The sequence below is a fragment of the Oryzias latipes genome, chromosome 15 (assembly GCF_053564925.1).
Source record: "Oryzias latipes strain Hd-rR chromosome 15, Olatipes_Hd-rR_3.1".
Lineage (NCBI taxonomy): Eukaryota > Metazoa > Chordata > Actinopteri > Beloniformes > Adrianichthyidae > Oryzias > Oryzias latipes.
In genome coordinates this window covers 4,574,888-4,597,130 of record NC_136251.1, presented here as the reverse complement: position 1 = coordinate 4,597,130, position 22,243 = coordinate 4,574,888, and the positions used below count along the sequence as shown (strand labels likewise).

The 22,243-nt window shown below is 40.4% G+C and overlaps 1 protein-coding gene across 1 annotated transcript in view; it reads left to right on the top strand.

Moving 5' to 3' along the window:
• dntt (deoxynucleotidyltransferase, terminal) overlaps positions 1–22,243 on the top strand; it is a 247,079-nt gene that overhangs the window by 92,751 nt on the left and 132,085 nt on the right. The window contains exons 9-10 of the mRNA XM_023963474.2: positions 14,219–14,467; positions 15,513–15,596. Coding sequence (XP_023819242.2) covers positions 14,219–14,467; positions 15,513–15,596 — 333 coding nt within the window. The remainder of the gene's footprint in view (positions 1–14,218; positions 14,468–15,512; positions 15,597–22,243) is intronic.

Sequence of the window (22,243 nt, the reverse complement as noted above, 5' to 3'; positions counted from 1 at the left end):
GTCATTGGCGTATTCGCAACGAATTTGGAGAATTGACCAACAAAACCAATACAGCCTTGTCGGCGATATCCAGAGAAAGTGTCATGGTCAGAACACGTGACAAATCCAGTTGCTGTAACCCGGAAGGAAGAGACAGGTAGGTGGAAAGGCAAGTAATGAGTTTTGATGGGTAATGAGTTTTGATGGGTAATGAGTTTTGATGGACGGATCTTGATGGGTAATGAGTCTTGGAGATCTGACGTAGCAGAGACTGTGACGAAGATATGGATTTGAGGGGTTGTGGTGAGGACTCGGCTGAGTCGGAACGCTGGACCAAAGTTCAGGACGTGGCAGGAGCGTATAGTCAGCGGTGTGGCTGGATTTACTTGGCTTTGGCGAGGCAGGAGTTCTTGGGCGTGGGCCTAGCTGGAGCGCTTGGCTGGAGCGTGGCTGGAGCGCTTGGCTGTGGCGTGGCTGGAGTTCTTGAGGAGCGTTTGGATTTTCAGCTTCTGCTCGAGGTGGTGGATGACTCCGGTGGCTCTCATGAAATGAATGACCTGAAGCACAGCAAAAGAAGGTAAGCATGGAGTAGAAAACAAGGAGGCCAGAAGTAGGGCTAACGAGACTAGGCACCATCAGGGTTATAGAACTGGCAAAGAATGCTGGAGCTGGGTTTCCTTAAGAAGCAGGTGTCTTGATGAGGTCAGTAGTCACAGCTGTGAGTCAGGAGCAGAGCAGAGCTGGGAGGGGGAGGCGTCTGACAGAGGCACCATGACAGAAAGTTTTGAAACCACCGACACGACCTACGGTTTGGCGGCCATTTTGTTGCTAAGGACATCCAAAAGTTAACTTTTTACAATTCGTCTGAAACTAACGTTGATCTGTTCGTTATCCCCAGGTGACCAAAATATAATGGTTGTTATGGGGATAAGATCCACAGAAAAGCCGCCATTTTAAAAAAAGTGGATTTTCTATCAACTTATATGTAGCTCTTACCAATGGAGCAATGTGTTTTTCTGAGTAAATTGATGATGCTGATCGCTAAGCTAGCACTTTTAGCTACATTAGCGCAAATAGCATAGTTAGCATAATTAGCATCTTAAGCAATGTGGGTTTCTGAGTCAGTTGATGATGCTGATTGCAAAGTTAGCACTTTCGGCCACATTAGCATAACTAGCATGGTTAGCATGTCTTGGCAGAGAGAAAACAAAAACGTTTTTTCAAAAATGTGACAGTTAGTTAAAAGGATTCAGCTACTGAAATGAAATAAACAGACAAAAATGTTTCACTGCACTTTAAAATGATTTTTTTCCCCTCTTTTGATCTTAAGCAATGTGGTTTTCTGAGTCAGTTAACGATGATGCTAAGTGCAGTGCAAGCAATTTTAGCAAAATAAGCACAACTAGCATATTTAGCATTTGGAGCTTTGACTAGCATTGATCAAAGGTGGCCGATAAGGGCAGCGGTGCTGCGTAGAGGTGGGCAGCAATAGCAGAGGTGGTGCGTAGAGGCAAGCAGTGTGTGTCTTTATGTGTGTGTGTGTTTGTGTGTGTGTGTGCGTGCGTGCAGAGCACACGTACATAGTTCTGAGAGCTGCTCCACCCAGGATGGCTCTGTTCGAACTGCCTTTGCTCCTTGTGGGCCTCCTGAAAGTATTTCTTCTTGTTCTCAGGAGAAAGAGACGTCCACTGTGGAGAGAAAATGCCCTTTCAGCTACTGAACAAACACGTGAAGAAGATCTTTCTGAAAATCAAACAAGGCCGCCGGCTCTTACCCTCTCACTCAGGACTTTGTTCAAAGCTGTGCTGTTGTTGATGTTCAGCTCAGCTTTGACCTTTGCCCTCTGCTCCTTTAGGTAAAGCATGAAAGCATTCAGAGGCTTCTTAATGTACTCCTCCTGGTTGCTTCTGCAGACGAACAGAACAGGTGAGCTGAGAGCTGACATGCTGCCTCTGTGACAATCTGACTGCAGACTGGAAGCTGCAGAGGAAACTCTCGGCAAGCTGCAGGAACTCACAGGCAGTAGGAGGCTGGTGGACCTGCTGTACTGTGGAAGGAGGATGGACCACATTCATTGGGTAGACGATCAAGTGTGGAGTGTTGGCCTCCAGCAGACAAACAGAGAAGATGACTCCACCTGCAGTCGCAGATCAGAGCTCCTACTGGTTGGAAGCTCTGACCAGAGCTCAGCCTCGATGACCTCCATCAACATGGAGACCACCTCCTCCCACTCCATCCCCTCAATAATCCTTCTTATTTCACTCAGGAGTTCAGAGCTCCATTGATCACTCATTCTGGATCTGTGGCAAACATTCATGCACAGCAGCTTTCAGTCTCACTCCTTTTCAGTTCAAATCCATCAAAGTTTGCAGGTTCAAACATTCAGTTTGACTTCTTAGCTCATGTGTTCCTATGTTCCCATAATTAACATTTTCTATCATAACCATGCAGATTAAAGAGCAAAAAGCCTCAGCGCATAAACAGGACGTAGACTTTTACATTCAGTGATCCACAAATGGAAGAAGTGACCAAACTTTGACTGAATAAGGAGGACTTTTATTCTTTTAAAATATTTTTTACTTTAAAAAGTTAATAGATTTTGCATTTGCAAACAAACTTTTGTGGATTTGTAATAAACTTACAAATACTTTTGGAAAACCAAGTTGTCGTTTGGTAAAGATCTTTGAATATTTTAGACAAACAACATAATTATTTGACTAGAATTCAAGTGGGTGTCTTCACACATAAGTTACTTTCTCATTATTGCATGTTCAGCACTCATGATTTAAAACCTCTTCAAACAGATAGAAACATAAAAAATGGCACCATTAACAAAAATAAAGGCTGCCCAGAAGTCACTCAGGTCTAGAAATGATTTAAACACACCTCTTACCTTTTATCTGTCAATGAAGATGAAGATGTCAGCACCAAAACTCTGTGGATGTTTATGCTTAGTGGCGATTCTGCACTAACTTAGTCCCTGGGCGAGTAACCCTACCAGCGCCCTCCCGCACTCATACATCCTTTTGTGTTCCCTATCTTTTATTTGGCCATTTTACACAAAAAAATGCAGGAATTTTCTAGACTCTTATTACAAGGATGTCAAACTCAGTCGCACAGGGGGCCTAAATTTAAAACACGCTTTAGGTTTTGGGCCGAACAAGATAAACATTTACTGATCACACTAAAGCTAAACTTTGAAACTTTTAAAACATTTAATACTGAACTTTTTTGAACACAAATATGAATAAAAACAGGAAAATTAATCCAGAACAACTCAAGTTAAAGCTTAAAAAACGTATAATATTTTGTTCTCCATAAAAAAATATGCTGCCAAAATTATACAAATATTAAGAAGCTGCAGAAAAAAAAAACAAAGCCTGGAAATATTAATAATAATAAATAACAAATCATGTCTTTCTGTTTTCTTTGCTCTTTTACCATTTTTTAGAGCTGGACTGCTGCATCAGTTTTAGAAATAATTTCCTGGTGTGCGACGTCCTGTGTGTCTTTGTGAAACATATCAGAGGGATTGGATCTAAAAAAAACAACTTATTGTGAATATCATTTTTGGGTTTCATAAAACATAACAAACTAAATCATAGAACTCATCACTGGGATTACTCCAAAAATATTTGGCATTTCCCTAAATGTTGTGCAACACCAACAGTATAAATCCTCCAAAATACCTCAATCCATTCATAAAAAATGATCTATAGTTTATTTATGATCTCAAAAAGTGCAGCTGTTTTTCTGCATCACCTGCTGTCTTTGTCAAATACTGACACCAACTAAACGACAAAAAGGACACGTAATAAAAATATCTACAGTATTTGTTAAATAATTACATTATTAACATGAGCTGCTGAGTGATCCAACAGCACGAGATGATCCAGGTCTTACGTAATGTAGGCTGCGCTCCTCGCAGATGAGCCCACCTCCCCTCCCCTTCTTTCTGACATACGTGGCTCCGCCTCTTTGGCGGGAGCGCGCAGCTGCGGCCTAGAGTTGATTGTTAGACTGAAAGACTCCCAATTACCTGTTAGTGTGTGATTCACCCAGCCACCGGTGAGTTGTAGCCCCCTCTTGAATTTTTTGACTTAGGTTCCAAAGACTACATCAAAGAGGTGTGGGGCGCAAGTGTCTTGCAGCAGAGGGCGGTGGTCACGTGCACATTGGGTCTGCTGTCTCGGAGCGGGGAATTGTGGGAAATAATCCCCATTGCCTGCTTTGGTCGAAACAGGGTTGAGCACTTTTTTTTTCTTCTGCCTGAGTGTCTTTTCATGTGGATGTTTTACGTTGTTTCACTCTTAGTTATTTCATCCTTTTTTTTTTGCACCATAAGTATGGAGATGGGAGAGGATGAAGACATCGGTGCGATGTTCAGTGTCAGATGTGTCAAAATAAAAGCGCAGTGTGCCGGCTCTAGCAGTCATGTCAAAATAAAAGCTGAAAGTCTCCCCTTTGACTTCACTATTTCCTTATAAGTAACACTGTGGGCACGGACAATGCCGCCCCCTATTATATGCCCCCCTGGGCCACCGCCCACCTCACCCATATCAAAAACCGCCACTGTTTATGCTTTATGAGCTGCTTTAATTATGTTTTCTTTGGAAAATTTTTGAAGAAAAACAACAACACCCAGTTCAAAAGTATTCCAAAAAGTTACCTAGGCAACCAATAATCACATCTTTTAAATTTAGGTGTGTTCTGCATCAATTGTTGCACTATCGCCCCCTAGTGGTTGGCAATGAAAAAAACAAAAAAGCGGGAAAAGAACATTGTAAATATATTGCCTTAATAATGTGATGTTTGTATGTACGCTACCCTTCAAAAGTTTGTGCTCATTGAGAAATGTTCTTACGTTTGAAAATTAAGCACTTTTTTTCAAAGAAGATAACTGTAACCTATTCAGAAATACCTTCTTTACCTTAGTTATGTGGTAAATGATTAACTATCCTAACTGCATATGTCTGGTTTTTGGTGCATTATCCATATTGGTGAACAGAGGCCCGTTTCTAGCAACTATCACTCCAATGTTCTAATGCTGCATTATGTTTGCTCATTGTGTGTCAGAAGGGTAACAGAAGATTAGAAAACTCTTGTTAGCACTGCTGAAAACAGTTTGGCTGCTTAGAGAAGGTGTAAAACCGACCGTCCTTATAGGTTGAGTAACTGAGCATCACAGTTGTGGGGTCGATTAAAACGCTCAAAATGGGCAGAAAAAGGGAATTTCATGTGAAACGTGACAGTCTTTCGTTGTTCTTGGAAATGAAGGCTATTCCATGAGACAAATTAGCAAGAAAAGGAAAATGTCCCTTAAACTGTGTGTACTACTCTCTTCAGAGAACAGCATCAACAGGCTCTAACCAGAGTAGAAAAAGAAGTGTGAGGCCCTGCTGCACAACTGAGCAAGATAAGTCTGAAAAAGATGAATATGGGCAAAAGAACACAGAGGACAAAGAAGATTTGGAAAAAAAGTGTTATGAATGGAAGTCTCCATGAACAAATGAACACTGGACAACCTTTGATAACTCGGACCCAGACCAGGGGCCTCATTTATAAATAGTTGAGATTTATAAAAAGCAAACTTGACGGGAAAATGTGCGGTCCTTCACGCAAGCTCTGACCCAGGCTTACGCACAAAAACGGATGAAATGAGAAACGGCGACACCGTCAGCAGATGGAAGAAACACGTGAAAGTGAAAATGACAATACTGCCTCTCAGAAATAACATGAAAACTTCACAAAGCAAGTCTTACAATTACCAGCCTACAGGAACACCCGTTTGATCGATCAGCAGTGAAACAAACAAAAAAATCTAACGAAAATTACAACAGAAATTCAAATGAACACTTATTTGCAAAAAGAAAAGTGAAACATGTTCTGCAAAATTGGCATGTTGCGCAATTCATCTTCATAAATAATATAGTTAACAGAACGAAATAATGTACAAAACTGATATTCTCGTCAATGTGTCCGTCTGGCGAAGCAGATAGGTGGGGGCGTGCGGACGGACGGACAGACGTACTAATTGTCCACTGGGGAAAGTTGTTTTCATATTAAAACATTTCTTCATAAGCTATGGAATTATGGTATTCATGCATATGCCTTTAGTTTGTTTTATTCTTGATAAAACCATGTATGGCGAATGTCTCAACCATTCAGAAAGCAACAAGAAATAACATTTGTGCTGAACAATTTCCCATTTCCACGTCGATTATTCCCGACATCTGTAGCTTGTCAGATGTAATTAAATGGATGGAAATAAAATGCCCCATCACAATGCGTAATGACGCACAATGGCTGATTTTGCGCTCTTAGAAGATGTGGCAAATGGAAGAATTCGGAGTGAACGCATCTTTAGACAGCAAGAAGACGTGCTGGCAAACGAGGACGACTGGCTTATGAGCCGGTTCCGACTTCCTCGAGCCGTCCTGTTGGACCTCTGCGGGCTTTTGGGCCCGGCGTTACAGAAGAGCACTTGGAGGAACCACGCGTGTCACCCATGCATCTGGCGCTCCGGTGCCCCCCCCCCGGTGGCAGAGACACTCTGGCGATGGAGCGCTAGAAGTTTTTTCGCCTCGACTTTGATGTCCGACCATTCCTTCTTTATTTCGTCCACGGTCCGAGGTTGTGAGGCTACAGCATTTACGGCGTCTGCCACCGTTTGCCACTCACGTGCCTTTACGGCATTAGTAATGTCCACACTGTGCCCTCCAAACAACAGTATTCTCCTCTTTTCCACCTCGCCAACGATAACTTCTACTTCACATTGATTGAAGTTACGTTTTTTTGATTTCCTCTCTGTGTTTGCCATGATTTCCCAATCAATGAATATTCATTTGTGGGCGTTTCAAGGACTATTTATGGGCAACTATAAATAGTAATTAAATGGATGGAAATAAAATGCCCCATCACAATGCGTAATGACGCACAATGGCTGATCTTGCGCTCTTAGAAGATGTGGCAAATGGAAGAATTCGGAGTGAACGCATCACTTGCATGACACGCACAAGGGCGTGTCATGCAAGGTTATAATACTTTCGGATTTTTTATTAGTTTTAGTTTTTATTTCGTTTTGAATTTTTGTTTTTAAATTTATTTAGTTTTAATTAGTTTTTAGAGGCAGCTTTACTAGTTTTTATTAGTTTTTATTTTTTGAAATTGCTTTGTTTTAGTTTAGTTTTTATTAGTTTTAGTGTTAGTTTTAGTTTTTTCTTTTTTTTTTTGTAAATTAGGATATTTGTCAGGTGCATGATTCAAAATCACCAGAATAAGTATTGTATGATAAAAAATCAATCAAAGATACATTTTGAAACACATTATTCAGAGGACACAAGGACAACCATCCTTAAATTAAAATACAACAGCCGATAACAGCATTACGTGACCTGCTCTCGCCTCTTTTTCGGGGGAGGGCGGGCGAGAGGCTAGCTTGTAGGTAGTGTTGATTTGCGTTTTGTGTGCGCTTTTTAAATGTACTTTTCGTAGGGTTTTTTCCCTTTGAGGAGCGTTCCACAAATGTTGTCTCCTGCTTCGACTACAAGGCACTTACTTTTGTTTTCTACGCTGTTATATTCAAAAAAGTCCCAAATAGGACTCTCCCGCTTTCTCCCAACTTTTAATGCAGCCATCACGCTCATGTAAATGTCTATGACCACGCTAGCCGGCAGTGTCTGACAGACATCATGTGACGTCACAGACAACGTGATGCCGTAGGGGTCAAATACACAGTAAAACTAGCAGCGTGAAGTAAATAGATTTTTTTCAACCCAAAAGACTTGTGTATTAACAAAGACGAAAACGAAGTATTTTTTGGGGTTAATATTATTTAGTTTCAGTTCGTTTTATACACACAACAAACAGTTTTAGTTAGTTTTCGTTTTTTTAAAACTCTCGTTTTTATTTTTATTTCAGTTAACGAAAATGTTTTTTCAGTTCTAATTTTAGTTTTTTCGTTCGTTTTCGTTAACTATAATAACCTTGGTGTCATGAAGCCGCAAAAGCTGTGCTGCATTTAGAATCGGTTGTGATTTATTAAGGGAAAGATGCGTAGGATGTGCGTGCGCACGGTTTTATAAATCCGAATATTTCTGTGCGTACGCACGTCCTATGTTTCATCCGTACGCCAATTCTGATGCAAATCCTACGCAAAGTTTTATAAATGAGGCCCCCGCTCCATTAATAAATCCCTGAAATCAACAGGCTGCTGCATTTCGAATTGGGTCACAGGCCGGTCTGTCTCTCCCACTGATCCGGTTGATCGCAAAGGACATGTGGGTAGATCGCTAGCCATCAAGGTTAAACAAACACAAAAATAAACATGTAGTTTTTAAAAATCTGTCGGTGAAAAACCATCCTCACCATGAAGGGGTTGACTTACATGCAGAGCGGCCGAAGGAACATCCTCTGAGACACACGTCTCCACGCGTTTAGCAACACTGAGCGCACTTTCTTTCTGCCATCGGAAAGCCTCTTCCAGCACCGCTCTACTTGGCGGAGGACCGCTCCGACCCCCAGGAGCGTTTAAGAGCGTTTATAACCGCAGAGGTTATAAAAACGCCAAATATCATCAAATAAAATGGACTTGACAGAAGACGACCAACACTTTACAGTTGAATCAGAGAGCTGTAGTAAAGAAAAGAAAATCCTTAAATAAACATATTTTCAAAATAAAATCAGCCTGGTGGGCTGTCAGGGCCTTCAAGTTCTTCTCTGAAGGCCTAAAAAATATCAGAATCATGTGTTAATGATATTTTGTCCATACACACTTATTATATCATTCCAAATGATCTGTCCATTCCCTTTTTCTGTGTTTATGATGATTATGCTACTTCCAGACAGACATATTTTTATTTTAGGTGGCCATCACGGCCTCCTAAAAAACTGTACTGTCGGGTTAGATGGATCCTCACACAGCCCATCTGGTGTGCTGTGAGTAGGCCCTCAATGTTTTAACTGCCTAATAGCCTCATTACTGTTAAAATTTCAAGAGAATCTATGTGTTATTTAGTGAAGTATACCAATGAGTGCCCATGAGGAGGTTCTCTTCCAAAAGCCTTCCCTCAAACAACCCCCCCTCATACTGTGACCTAAAGAAACAACTGTCTAATGGTTTCAATTAAAAATGCAAAACAAGGTAAACTCTGGAAGTCCTTTGAAACAAATGGACCATCCTTTAGGAGTGATGGTAGGAAAGCACTTTCCTGTCTGAAACATATTCCAGCTCTATTTAGAGAAGGTCGTGGTAGAGGTACTGTGTGAGGGTACGTGCTTGATAAGAGCAGATAGCTTTGTTATACCAGACCTTTTTCTGTCATCCCTAAGCTCAACAATAAATCCCCCAATCCTTTCTTTCTGGATCCACACCCACTCACCTCTGCACCCAATCAGAAGCCTATGCTTTTGGTAAATACCTGCTACCTGCAGTGTGTGATCATAAACAGCTCTTTTCGTTGTATGCAGAGACAGAATGAAGGTGTGAGTGCTGACATGGATGCAGAATGGTAAATTAGCTGGATCGGCCCAGTTTACTATGAGAGTCAGCTGGTCAAGCCAGGCAGAAGAGAAAGGGGGCTTGTCTGCCAGGACAATGACAGAAAACTGTGATTAAGTGAGACCAACAAAGGTTGAATTTTGGTCAAGTAACCTTGTCATCCAGAGCTGAGCCTCTGGGGGCCAACTTGTCTTCACTCAGGCCTTGGGAAACCGCCTCCAAATCCTCCCATCAGCCCTCTCCAGCCTGTAGTGAGGTAAAAACACATCCATCTAGAAATGCCCTTGCAAAAAATGGTTCATCATTTATTTGTCCTGTGCTGCTCTGCTGATCACACTCAAAAAGCTTAACTTGAGGGCAAAGACAAGGTCAGCCACAGGATTTTGTGCCAGACAGATGAGATGCAGCCTGGTCCTGCTAACGGCAAGGCAGACATGAAGGTGGTCATCTATCTTTTCTGTCTTAAAATCTGCATAGGTCCTCCTTTTCTAAGGCCCCATAGTCATTACTGACATGACAAAGTCAATGAATGGAAGTGTTATTGTTCCACATTTGGTGAAAAGGAAAAATTTGCCTTGAGCTCCATAATGTCATAGCTGACCTTTTTCTTTTATCAAACAATGCTAAAATCTTGAGCACTAATACTTTGAATATCTATGTGTGTAATCGCACTCAACAATTTTTGCTTTTATTTCTATAATCTGCGTCTTTTATTCCCGCAAAGCTACAAATCAAAGTCTAAATGTGGTTCAAACGACTCCGGATTAAGCTCTAATCAGCAACCCGAAGGCAGGTTTTGCAGTCTTTCTCTGTGAGTCAGAGGAACGTTAGATGGAATCTGAGCACCTCACGGCCTCTGTCAGCATCCTGCACACGCAGGAGGCTGCAGTGACCTCTTCCCTCTTGAAGACCTGACAAAACATTCAGCTTGAAGGAAAAACAGCTCTGCTGTCAGATCACACTTTCAGAAGTCATGTTCACTTGACCGTTTTTTCTCCTCCTAGCGCTCAGAGGTAGAGCTTTGGGTAAAAGATTATCTACTTGTGGTCCTCCTCTGTAATTCCCTCAGCAAACAGCTCTGGTGGATAAGCTTCCTCTCAGATGCTCGCTGTCATTACCTGCTGCGTGGGACATGTTTAGAGACTGCTGTCAGGCTAAACAAATTAGAAATTCTGAGAAGGGGGAACTTCATAACATCCTGTTTTTCGGGCGGATTTGGGAATTGATAGGCTCCAGATTGAAAACAAGAAAAAGACAGAAACACTACAATACTGCCTGGAAGGGGCAGCCCTCCCAGAACAAAATCAGTTTGTGATCTAATGATCATGCAAATGCATTCCTAACCACTGATTATTGTCTGCTTACTTCACTTCTGAGGTGAACTGTAAATGTTTTGGGACATGCACATGTAGATGTAAGCTTATCTGGATTAATGTCACTATAACTCTTTAATACTTTAATGTAAACATGATTAACTGCTCAAATAAATCCACATCAAGCAGGGGCTGAAATCATCATTCTTGAAAGGCTTAAGAGTTTTTTCCAGATTGTTTTTTTTCGATAAATTATTATTTAAAGTGGATTTTATACTTTTAAGGTTACTTGGCATTTTAAGTAGTCCAGGAGAGGTGACAGGGCTGACGACGAGCACTTTGGCCTCAAGATCCTAAAACAAAAAAAATCTTTTCTTGATAGTTTCCTTAGCCTTCATCATTTTGGAGTTCATGGTGTCCTTTCAGAAACACAGATCTTCTTCAGTGACCTCCGCCAGAGTAGAGTTTCACGGACGGAAGGCGCCGTAACCCAGCACGAGCTAAACTGGCTCCCGTTGTCTCATAAACAGATTTAAATGCTTTCAGACATCTATTTAATTTTTTGCCTCACACTTCAGTTGCTAAATAAAGACATTTTACAAGTGTTTTTACTCCAAGGCTTTGCCTCCACAGGTCTTTTTTAGAGTAAATCTTTTTAAGTGAGAAAAAAATTCCAAGGATGAGTGCAAGTAGAAAGCATTAAGGCATCTCTGAGCAACATACTCCAATGTCCTGACATCATTAACATTTTTCATAAATTACTAAGCTGCTTAACTTTTACCACAAGTCAAAGATTTAAAAGTATTCAAAATCGGAAATTTTAAAAACAGGGTGAGAAACTCAAGACAACCTTTTAATGTGAGGAAACTTGCTAAAAGCTATTTTAATTTTATTTTTGATGGACTTGATTTTTTTTTCCATCAGAATGTCAAAACTACTTCATTCATTTAGTTTACTAATTAATCACTGCAATAATCTGTTCACAGATCTTGGATCATAGATTCATAACAGAATGTATGGTTCATAGTCCATATTGGTTCATTGGATCCGATTCTCTGACCTAAAGTGGATCCAGATCATCTTCATCCAAACTTCCAGCAGTCAGACTCAGACAGAAATTCCTGCTACTGAACAGTGAAGTTTTCCAGATTCCTTTCATTTCTTCCAGATCATCAAGTGGAAATGAAATCTGTGTCCAAACAAACAAACAAACAAGTAAACTAGAATGAATGTCAAATCCATTCACATGTTAGTTTCCTAAAGTTCACCACTGTTGTTTTTCCACATCCAAAGAATCCAAATGGGACATTCTTAGAACATTCTAGACACTGGATGGTAACATGACTTTATTCAAAGTCTGTCCACACATTGGACTGGAATGATGGACGGATCCGTGTTAATGACATCACATGTGTGTTGTCCGCTGATGCACTTGGTCGTTTTTATGTTGTAGTAAAATAAACTACCATGTCTCAATCCTAATAGTTTTTTTCTCCAAGATTTATTATATTTGGATATTTCAATTTGAAACGATTTTATAACGTTACAGGTCGATTTGATTCAGCTCAGTTAACAACTTACCTCAATCTGGTTGGATAAATAAAAGCATCTATTCATGAACACACCAGCTATGTCAAACACTAAACTTAAGGCTTTAAAGTTTAAGTATGCTAGCTTTTGGTGGTTTGCTATGGTGATTAGTTTTTATGTAAACATATAAAATTATATCCTGTCACATTCACTGTCAGAAAATATGCATACATTTTCTTAACCTGCTTCAGTCCATTTGGGGTCATGGGGTCGCCAGAGCCTAACCTGGCCCTGGACAGGTCGCCAGCCCATTGCAGGGCCAGAATCCCACCTATACACACCTAGAAACAATGTAATCACTCATTCTATGACGCATGCATGAGGAAAACCTGTAAGCTTGACACAGAAAGGTCAGAGCTGGGATTTAAACAGGGACTTTCTCACTGCAAGAGCACTCACCTCTGTGCCACCGTGCAGCCCCATCAAAAATATTTAAAACGGAATGTCAAATTGGCTTCTGTTCCTGTTTGATAACGGCAGCAAATGACCTGTGAACCACAGACGTACAGTCAATGACAGAAAATGTAACTTGCTGCTGGCAGTGGATGAGAAGACAGAAGATCAAAGTTCTTCAGATTCATTCTTTTAGGAATGAATTCATAACTAACGTCGTGGCTCAAGTTCTTCCTGAAATGGTGAAAGCTTGATGGTTAAAATTCAAGTCAATTTCAAAGAAACATAAATAAAATATGTCAAAACCTCCAGACTTTATGAAATATGGTTTTTATCTCCAAAACAGAAGTGAAACAGGTGCCCATAAATGCTGACACGTGGAGACACATCCATGGTAACAGCAATGAGTCTGGAAGAATGGAGAAACACATTGGTTTATCAAAAAGCTTTACTGTTGTGTCAGTTAAGCCACGGCTCCGCATTAAAAGTTTGAAAATCTTTCAAAATGGAAAAATCATTTCATTGAGAGATTTTCAGACCAATTATGTCATAAAGCCTCATCCCTGATAGAGATACATTAATCACCATTGAATGATAGAAGTTCAGGAATGTATTTTATTTACTCTCTCATTCAAATGTAAATGTTGAGCCAAAACGGAGACAGTAAGTGACAGTCAGTGGAGTGTGATCTACATCTGTTGTGTTTGGATCCTTGTTCTGGGTCAGAGGCTGGCTCAGTTCTCAGTTCATCATTCAATTACAGGTAGAAACATCATCATAACGTTTTGTTTTTCTATTTCATTGTGGGAAGTTGGAGAATAATGTTTTATGATCATTGAAATCTAATCCTCAGCGTTAGGATTTCTGGGATTCCTCTGGATCAATTCTGTGGTTCACAGGAATGAGGCCGTTAAGTTCTTATTGATCATATTAAGTCTGATCCTTTTTTCACTAGGTGGAGATTTTGGGATGAAGCTAGTCATCCTTTAAAGTTCAATCAGCACTTTTCCAGATACTGAGTGATGCTTAAAAGTAAACTTTGTTTTTTGACCTGCCATAAACCGATGTCCATGCAATGCTCCACAGGGAGCAGTGCTCTTTTTGGATGCTGAAAAAAGTCTGGGCTCAAGATGAAAGGTGACTTGGTTCGCTCTCTGTGCCCTTGGGTACTCATTTGAGAAATATAGATGGGCTGTCCTCCTTCAATTCGCCACAAGCCAAAATATTTCCAGGGCTCTTTCGTCTGCCTCTTTCTAAGTGATAAATTCTTTAGTTTCTTCAAATATTAATGTCTACAGTGAATGTCATTGGATAACACTGCTGTCTATGACGGTCAATCAGAGTGGATGGTTACATTTTGGACCTGCTATTTTAGTGAAAATGTCTACATGAAGCAGAGTTACAGTAAATTTCAGTTTAAAATGTTTTTTTTTCTCTGTTTCAGGGCATTCTCCTCTTTTGCGATTTCCAGCCCTCCTCCTTTGACCTGTCAAAGCTTCCCAGCCACAGGTTTGAGGCCATGGACCACTTTGCAAAGTGCTTCCTGATCCTGAAGTTGGAGGGGCATCAAGTGGAGGGAGGTCTCTGTAGAGCTGAGGGGGACAGCAGGGATTGGAGAGCTGTGCGAGTGGACTTGGTGTCACCACCCCTGGATCGTTTTGCCTTTACTCTTCTTGGCTGGACCGGCTCAAGGGTATGAAGCTTTGGGAGCGGTTCAGACTGACCCGTTCATGTTTGCAACAATCCTTCCTGGCTGAAACAGGCTGTTTGATGTTGTTAGGTGGTGGTCGTGGTGCAGAGGTAGGGTGGTTGATGGTTATAGATTTGGTTACCACCTTGCCTGCCCACGTGTTAAAGTGTCCTTGGGGAAGACACTGAACCCCACATTGCTTCTGGTGGTCATTGGTTGGCGCCAGTATTCGGCAGCAGAGCCCCAAACAGTGTGTGAATGTGTGTGTGCATGGGTGAATGGGACTGTGACTGTACAGCGCTCTGGGCCTTAAAACAACAAAGTAGCACAGTACTGCGTAAGTAAACACCATTTCACATTTGATGGACTGAAAAACCTTACAGTAGTGTGCAAATTTGAATTTCTATGGTTCTATTGTAGGTTGTTACCAAAACAGCAGCTGTCAAGCATATGCTGTGAATTCAGACAACTAACATCATGAGGAAACAATCAGGCAGGGTTGTTTTGTCCACAAAGGGATGTTGTCTTTCATCGTGTTCAATAGTCGTCAGACTGAGGTTGTGTCCGAATTTCTTACTCACTACTTTAGTGCACTATATAGTGTTTGGGCTTTTTTGTCGGGCTGTCCAAATCTACTATTCCAAAATCGAGTGCTCTAGAAATTTCCCAGAAGTCTATGCAAAAAACCAGTGAGCATCAATGCTCACTAGATTGGCAAATATAGACCATAATGCATTGTGTTTGAACAATTTTTTATTAAAAAAAGTATTTTAATGTTAATTGTTTTTTTTTGATCACCAGAACGCAGTGGATTTATATACAGTCTTTGTGAAATGTTCATATTTGTTTGGTGTTTACTGGGAAAATCTGTGACATGATACTTGCCGTTTCAAAAAACATTAAGTATTGCTTTTAAAATCTAGGACACTAGATCATCCTGCATTATACAGTTGTTTAGAAGTTAGGAAGTAGGGAGGGAATTCACAAACACATATAATGACATGCAAGGCATATGAATGACTTAGACTGTTGTTTTTGCCTTTCGCAGCAGTTTGAGAGAGACCTCAGAAGGTTTGCTCGACTGGAGCGAAGGATGCTCCTGGACAACCACGCTTTATTTGACAAAACCAAGGTACTGTTTCACTTCATATACACAACTAATGTTCATACCTTCATATGCACATTTACATTGTTTTTGGAACGATCTCTTACTAAAAGCCAGAAAAATACAAACATGTTTTTTTCTGAACCTCACAGCAGGTTAGGTACATCTTTAAGCGTGTTAAGACTGCATGATTTGCTTAGAGGTTAGCACCTTGCATGGCAGTTCTGCCACCATCAGTGTGTGAATGTGTGCATGCAAAGATGAGACCTTTGACCCCATTTACCATGATTTGTCTTAATAATCCATCAAAATGCCTTCTATAATTTTTTCCCCATTGTGATGTCAATAAAGTTCCATTCTTTTCTATTCCATGAAGTGTTATTACATTGTTATAAAGTGCTGAAAAGAAAACTATTTTCTCTACTTAAAGAAAGAAAGAGAAAAGATGTTCAGTAGAACAATGTTTTGTTTTGTTTACCAGTTGTTGTAAATCATTAGTTTGGTCATATCTTTGTTGTTATTTTAATTTTGTTTTATGACTTTGTACATTTGCAGTTTCATCCCTTTGTGTAGCAGAGACCATTTCATAACCTAAGCATTTCATTGATTTGTCTGCAGTTGAACTTTGAAGTTTATCTTAGGAGATTCATAGTGAGTTTACAAATGTAGAATCTAAATGAATGATTGCTTATTGAAGACGATGTCATCCTTTGAGTTGCTGTGTTTCTGTCTGTTAGCAGACAGAAACAGTGTTTGTATTTATCCCTTCATAAATGGCTTTGTCACTGGGACAGAACACTGATTGGGACAGATTGGGTTCTCTCTTCTTTAGCTTTTTTTTTCCTTAAGTCATTTCTCTTTTACTTGTGTATGTTTTTGTATATTTTATTGTGCGGGGCTTATTTAATTATTTTATTGCATAAATAGGGATTGGTGTTTTCTGCATTCTTGTTTTGTTTTTATGTACAGCACCTTGAGCTGTTTTGTACATGAAAGGTGCCTTATCAATAAAATAAATTAGAATTTGAATTAAATACAAGAAACAAGCAACCCCCTCCAAATAAATAAATAAGATAAAAGAGGGTCATTCTAAGTTCTTCTTCACTGGGAGTCTTGGGTTAGTCAGTTCCTTCATGTTGACTTTGTCAGTCACAGAAATCAGCGCCAACAATTGAGTGTGAACAATATTTACTCTCCCGTTGTTGGGGAGGAATCCGTGAATTATAGCTCAGTTCTTGGTAGGACGTGAGTGGGGCTTGTCTCTCTGCAGGCATCTCTGACACGGCCTACAACCAATGTATGGTAGGAGTTCCTCGATGCAGGTTTAGAGTGACACATCAATCACACTGTTTCTGCTTACGACAGTGCAGGCTTGTTTATACAAACGCACAATGAAGAGAGAGGTTCACAAATCTCTGAAATAAATAAATCCGCTTCACATCTTGTGATGCAAGTGCACAGTGGGATCTATTTACAGTAGAACACATGCTCTATGTCTTTGCTGATCCTAAAAATTGTCTTCTTTGGAATGAGCCTCATTTTTCAGGGATTCTGTTATAAAGCTGGAGATCAGTACATTTTCATTAGAAGTCTGATGCGATGATGTGAGTCCAGACACATCCAGGGTCTGCCAATGCAGACAGGTGAGGATTCTGTAGGAGACAGCCAGCATGTTGAGTGCAGAGGCTTCACTGCACTTCCTTCATCCTGAAGGAGAGTTTAGTTTCAGGTGAGAGTTCTGATCAAGGCCCATCAAACGCTGATCAGGACGAGCTGAGAGTAAGAATGAGGATTTGGATCTACAGCTTAGACTTGACTCACAATTTTAATTTTTTACGCTACGTTCACACTGGCCTCGACAACGCATGTAAATTGCGCATGTAAAGTTCGTGAAGTCCATTTTCAGACTCTACGTACAGAACTTTGAAAGCCCATTGCAAGTTAAACCAGTTGGACTTTGACCAATCAGGGACTTGGATTTGGTGGTGGCATGTGAAGGGCATCCCTTTTAATTCACGGAAGTTTCAATGGTTTGAAATGGGTCAAAAAGGAGAAATGTATATTTTACATGACTCCAAGTCTTTCATATATTGGAATACTGTAGCGCTAAGAAAGAAAAACCTGGAGAAAGATTCACCAGATTTGCACTTCTTTGGCATTTTGCACCAAGCCTCTTCTGACTGTTGGTACATCCGTTAGTATCGCCAGCAACAATTCAGTTTGAACACTGTATGCTAAAAGTGAATTCAAAAACCCACGCTGAGTGCGTTCTTGAACACAGATCACATCCCCGGCGTGTTCGCACCATTAGACAGGGCCTCAGGTGTGAGCTTTGGGACTTTTGATCTTTATTTTATCTTTTAGAACATCACCATCAAAACTGACAAACAGCAACTCTTTTATGTTTTTTACATCTGTGTGAGCATGTACGCAACAAATGCATCACTGCACTGCTTGTTTGAAAAAAGCCATAAGGATATTTTGTGACATTTTTAGATGTTGAAAAGTAAGTTATGGGTTTCTCTGCTTTAGTTTTTATTTTATTGATTAAAATCTTGTTTCTTGGTTAAGGGTTGATAAAAAGAGGAAACAGAAGGTAAAGAAAGAACCAGCGACCCTTAGTGTTTAACAAATAGGATTTTTCACTTGTGTGACACTTGAGACAGACCTTTGCCATGTTGGAAAAATGTATCTGCTACCTGCTAAATATGCATTTACGGCACGATTGAAAACATTTGAACACCTGACTGGTAGTATTCATACTTTTTGATAAGCAGTAAGTAAGTAATACTCTGATGTCACTTTGTTTTTCTGTAAAAACAAAAAGTTGGGTTAGATTTATTTTGGGGTCAGCTGGAGTCTGTAGTTAGAACTTGTGTTCAGCCAAAGTAGTTTTATTAGCAATCTATTTTAAAAGGTGCCAAATAGTGCTGATCAATGCTCCTCTAGTGAGGTTTTACCAGCCAAGGCTGGTAATGCGCTTATTGAACAGAGCAATTTAGAAATAATCGAAAACAAATTTCACTCTGCATTACATTGGTTTGAATTTGCCTAAATCTTTGCTCAGCATGAAACACAGAAAATCTCTGGTTGATTGACTCATTGGTCAAAAAATATTTACAAAAGGACAACAAAATCTGTGGGGAAACATCAATCTCAGTGGCAGGCCTCTTCTCAGATCCCGTTTATCCTGTCCTCATGACTGCGCTGCTTCCTTTAAAGCAGGCCGAGCTCATTTCCAATTCAGAAGGGATAGAGTAAGCGGCTTGTGCTTCACCGTGGGCAGGACAAGGGTGTAAGGCGTATCGGAGTGCAGATCGACAGAGAAGACACCCTGTCACCGTGACGTCCCATCAGACGCTCCCTCAGGGACAGAGGTCACGATCCTCCAGTTCACTGGGCGGCAGCTCCCTGACAGATATTGTAGCAAACCAGCCAACTCAGATGGTGTTTATTCAAATGCAGGGCCGGAGTCAGTCTTGCTGACAGTGCAGCCATGCATGCCCAGACAGCGAGAATCACACATTCCTGGCAGAAACCGGGTGCTCAGGGAGTTTTGTAAAAAGGTGTGTTAAGCACAAAGAGAAGAAGTAGATTCTAGGAAGTGGACGCTCAAGAGGAAAAAGGTACAACGAAACACCATTAGCCTTTTGTGGATTCTAGAGTGCAGCAACATAGGCCAAACTGTGTGTGCATGCACACTCCCGGACTAAGGCAAGGCCATCACTTCCCAGTCTGCCACTCCAAGGTCAGCAGAAAGCTTCATGCGGGACGTTCAGTCAGAGAGCTGAGCACGACCCGTTTCTCATTCCTCGCTCCACATCACAGAAATAATTAACGTAATGAAGATCAATTAAGCATCCCCGTGTCTTTCCTGTCGCCACAACTCAAGCTGCTCCCTCTGTTAGTGTTCTCTGTGCCTCGGGCAGGAGTGAAGTCAACCCCCTTCCCTCTTTTTTTCTTGCCCGTGCTCACTATCACTCATTAATTGGTTCAACGTAAGGCTGAGGAAAATGTGATAATGGGGCTTTCATCTTTTTCTTGTCCCTTCTAATTTGCCTGCAGTTTTAGAGAGCTTCTGCGCTGCATGTGTGACTGATGTCAAAGACGGGGGTGGGGGTGGGGGGGTAAAGACTGATGTCTGATTGAAGTGGAAACATCTCAACTAAAAACCAAAGGCGGTCATTCAAAGGACTTTAATCTTGTGGGCTTTTAAAAGATCCTCAATGGACACAAACTGCACAAACTGGTCTTTGTCTCATTATAAATGCGTAAAATAAGGTTTGATGGCTACATTTCACTAATGATTCTCTCCCAATTAATATTAAACTCGAGGGAAATCTTCAAATAACTGTTGAAGGGAGTTCAAGCTGTCACAAAAGAAAGAAAACACAGACTAGAGTCTCATTTCAAATATGTTCCTGTACTAAACTATTTACTGTAATTCAGTTTGAATTACATTTATTGAAACAAGATTTGTGTAAAAATCAGTTCTGAATTTCAACGACAATCATAATCCAGAGCAATTATGGGAAATGACACCACAAAACAATGCCTGAAGGGGAAACAAAGACAGATTTTTGGCAGTTGGAGCACCTCATATCAGAAACCATCTTTCTGTATCACCGGCACAGATATATAATACTAGTTTTTCTTAGAGTTGGCTAAGGTTTTTTGATGATTCCAATCCTGCTGCTAAGGGAAGTAAGTCAGGAAGGGAGCTTTGCAAGGAAATGAAGGGGAATCGCATCTTTGCCTTTTTTCAGATTTGTCACATTTTTTCTAACTTATCTGGCTTGAGGATCAATTTCATTGGCAAAGCATTCATCCTGTTAAGGGGCATCTACTGTGAATAGCTGTTCATGTGGGGACAAAAGCTGGACCATTGGAGCTTTGCTCTCAAAGAAACTCCTCTTATTTCAAATGTTCATTTACAACCACTGAACGTTGGCTTGATCTTTAGGCTGTTTATTTTTTTCCGTGCTTAGTATATCAATGGTGTGAGTAGATGTATTATTGTTCATTCTTCAATGTCACTATCAAGGCCTTTTGCCAAAGTGACAGTTACTCAGTATTGATGAATAGGAAATGCATGAAGAGTTACCTTTATAGAGTGGGGACAGCCGTTCCCGCCTCACATTCCCTCTCCTCTCAGTTTCAAACACATCGTTTTTGAACAAAGTGGGGGCCAAAAAAGAACCAAAGTCTGATATCCACCGTGAAAGTTTATTTTTTTTGGTGGTGTACAAGTTGGATTTACCTTCCAAAGTCCCCTTTAGCCCATGCGTTATGTAAAAGAAAGAAAAAAACCTGGATGCATTCCTTGGTTTTCCATCAAGCTTTAGTCAACTTGGACTTTTGAGAGAAATTTGAACTGCATCAGTGAATGTTTGGTTTTTTCGTGTTGGTTCACCTTGGTCTGCGTCTTTGTGAGGCTTCAGTCTCACAAACACGCAGCTGTCATTAGGTGAGAGGCAGGTGAACAATGGAAAGGTGTCTTAAAAGGCCACTCAGAGACACAAAATAACACACAATCATGAACCATTTATCATCACCTGTCACTCCCAAGGTACCTCTCAGAATATCAGAGGAAACTAAATGAACAACCCACAGAAATAAAGACTCCCACTGACTAACCAGTACTGAGATGTGAATAAAAAAACATGATTATTTGGTGTTTTTCTTTAACGTCTACGTTATCAGACCTGTTAATGCCATGTTTTTTACCTTTTATGAGTCGTTTTGACCTTGACTAAAATCCCGCGGCACACCACCAACCAAGAAAACTCTGTAGTCTGTATTGATCAGTCCCTCCACCATGTCACGTGCATTTATGTAATATTTGAGCAACAAAAAAAATGAAGTTTCGGCCGTTTGTCCTAAAAGTTGCGTCACTTTTCCATAATCAATTTCAATTAAATTAGTTGAAAATTGGCCCAGGAGGTTGTTTTTCCCTTTAATTTATTAAAATGCAATTTCATGTAGACCTCACAAAAACTAAATAAAATGACGTTTTTTTTAAATGGTAGTTTATTTTTAAATAGGCCTTACATGAACCCTTTGTAGGTTTAATTTTTTTCTTTTGTCTAATTCAAAAATGTGACTAAAAATGTTTTATTAATATTTGGTGATAAAAATGTTTCATTTTAGTTCAATGTGTCCGTTGGCCACTTCACCTTAATCCTGTTTTTTTTTATGTTGTCATTACTTATACTACATATATAAACTTAACTTCAAGTTTTTCAAAAGTGATTGAAGTCTAAAATGTGTCCTTCAAACAGACATTATTAGAAAGCAGTTGTTTCTCTCCCAAAGATGACTTTCTGACCAAACGCTGGGATCTCTGACTGGAATTCCTTTGTTCTCCAACAAAAACCTTCAAGGATAAAAAAATGTGTTTTTCTGCTTTCATCCAGACGTTTTGCAAACTGTTGAAACAGACCTTTGCGTTCGTGACAGTGACAGTTAACAGCAGCGCAGTAAGAGACACCATCACACTAACCCAATGCATCATGGGAGTTGTAGTGAAACAGTGGTGCTGATGCCGGACAGACTCTGAGCCTCATTATTTTATTTACTTCTAACACAGTCTGACACCGTATCCCGTGTGAAGCTACTAGAGTTGCCCGGTGATCCGTACGGCCCTTTAGCCCGGTTCTGCACAGACGTGTGCC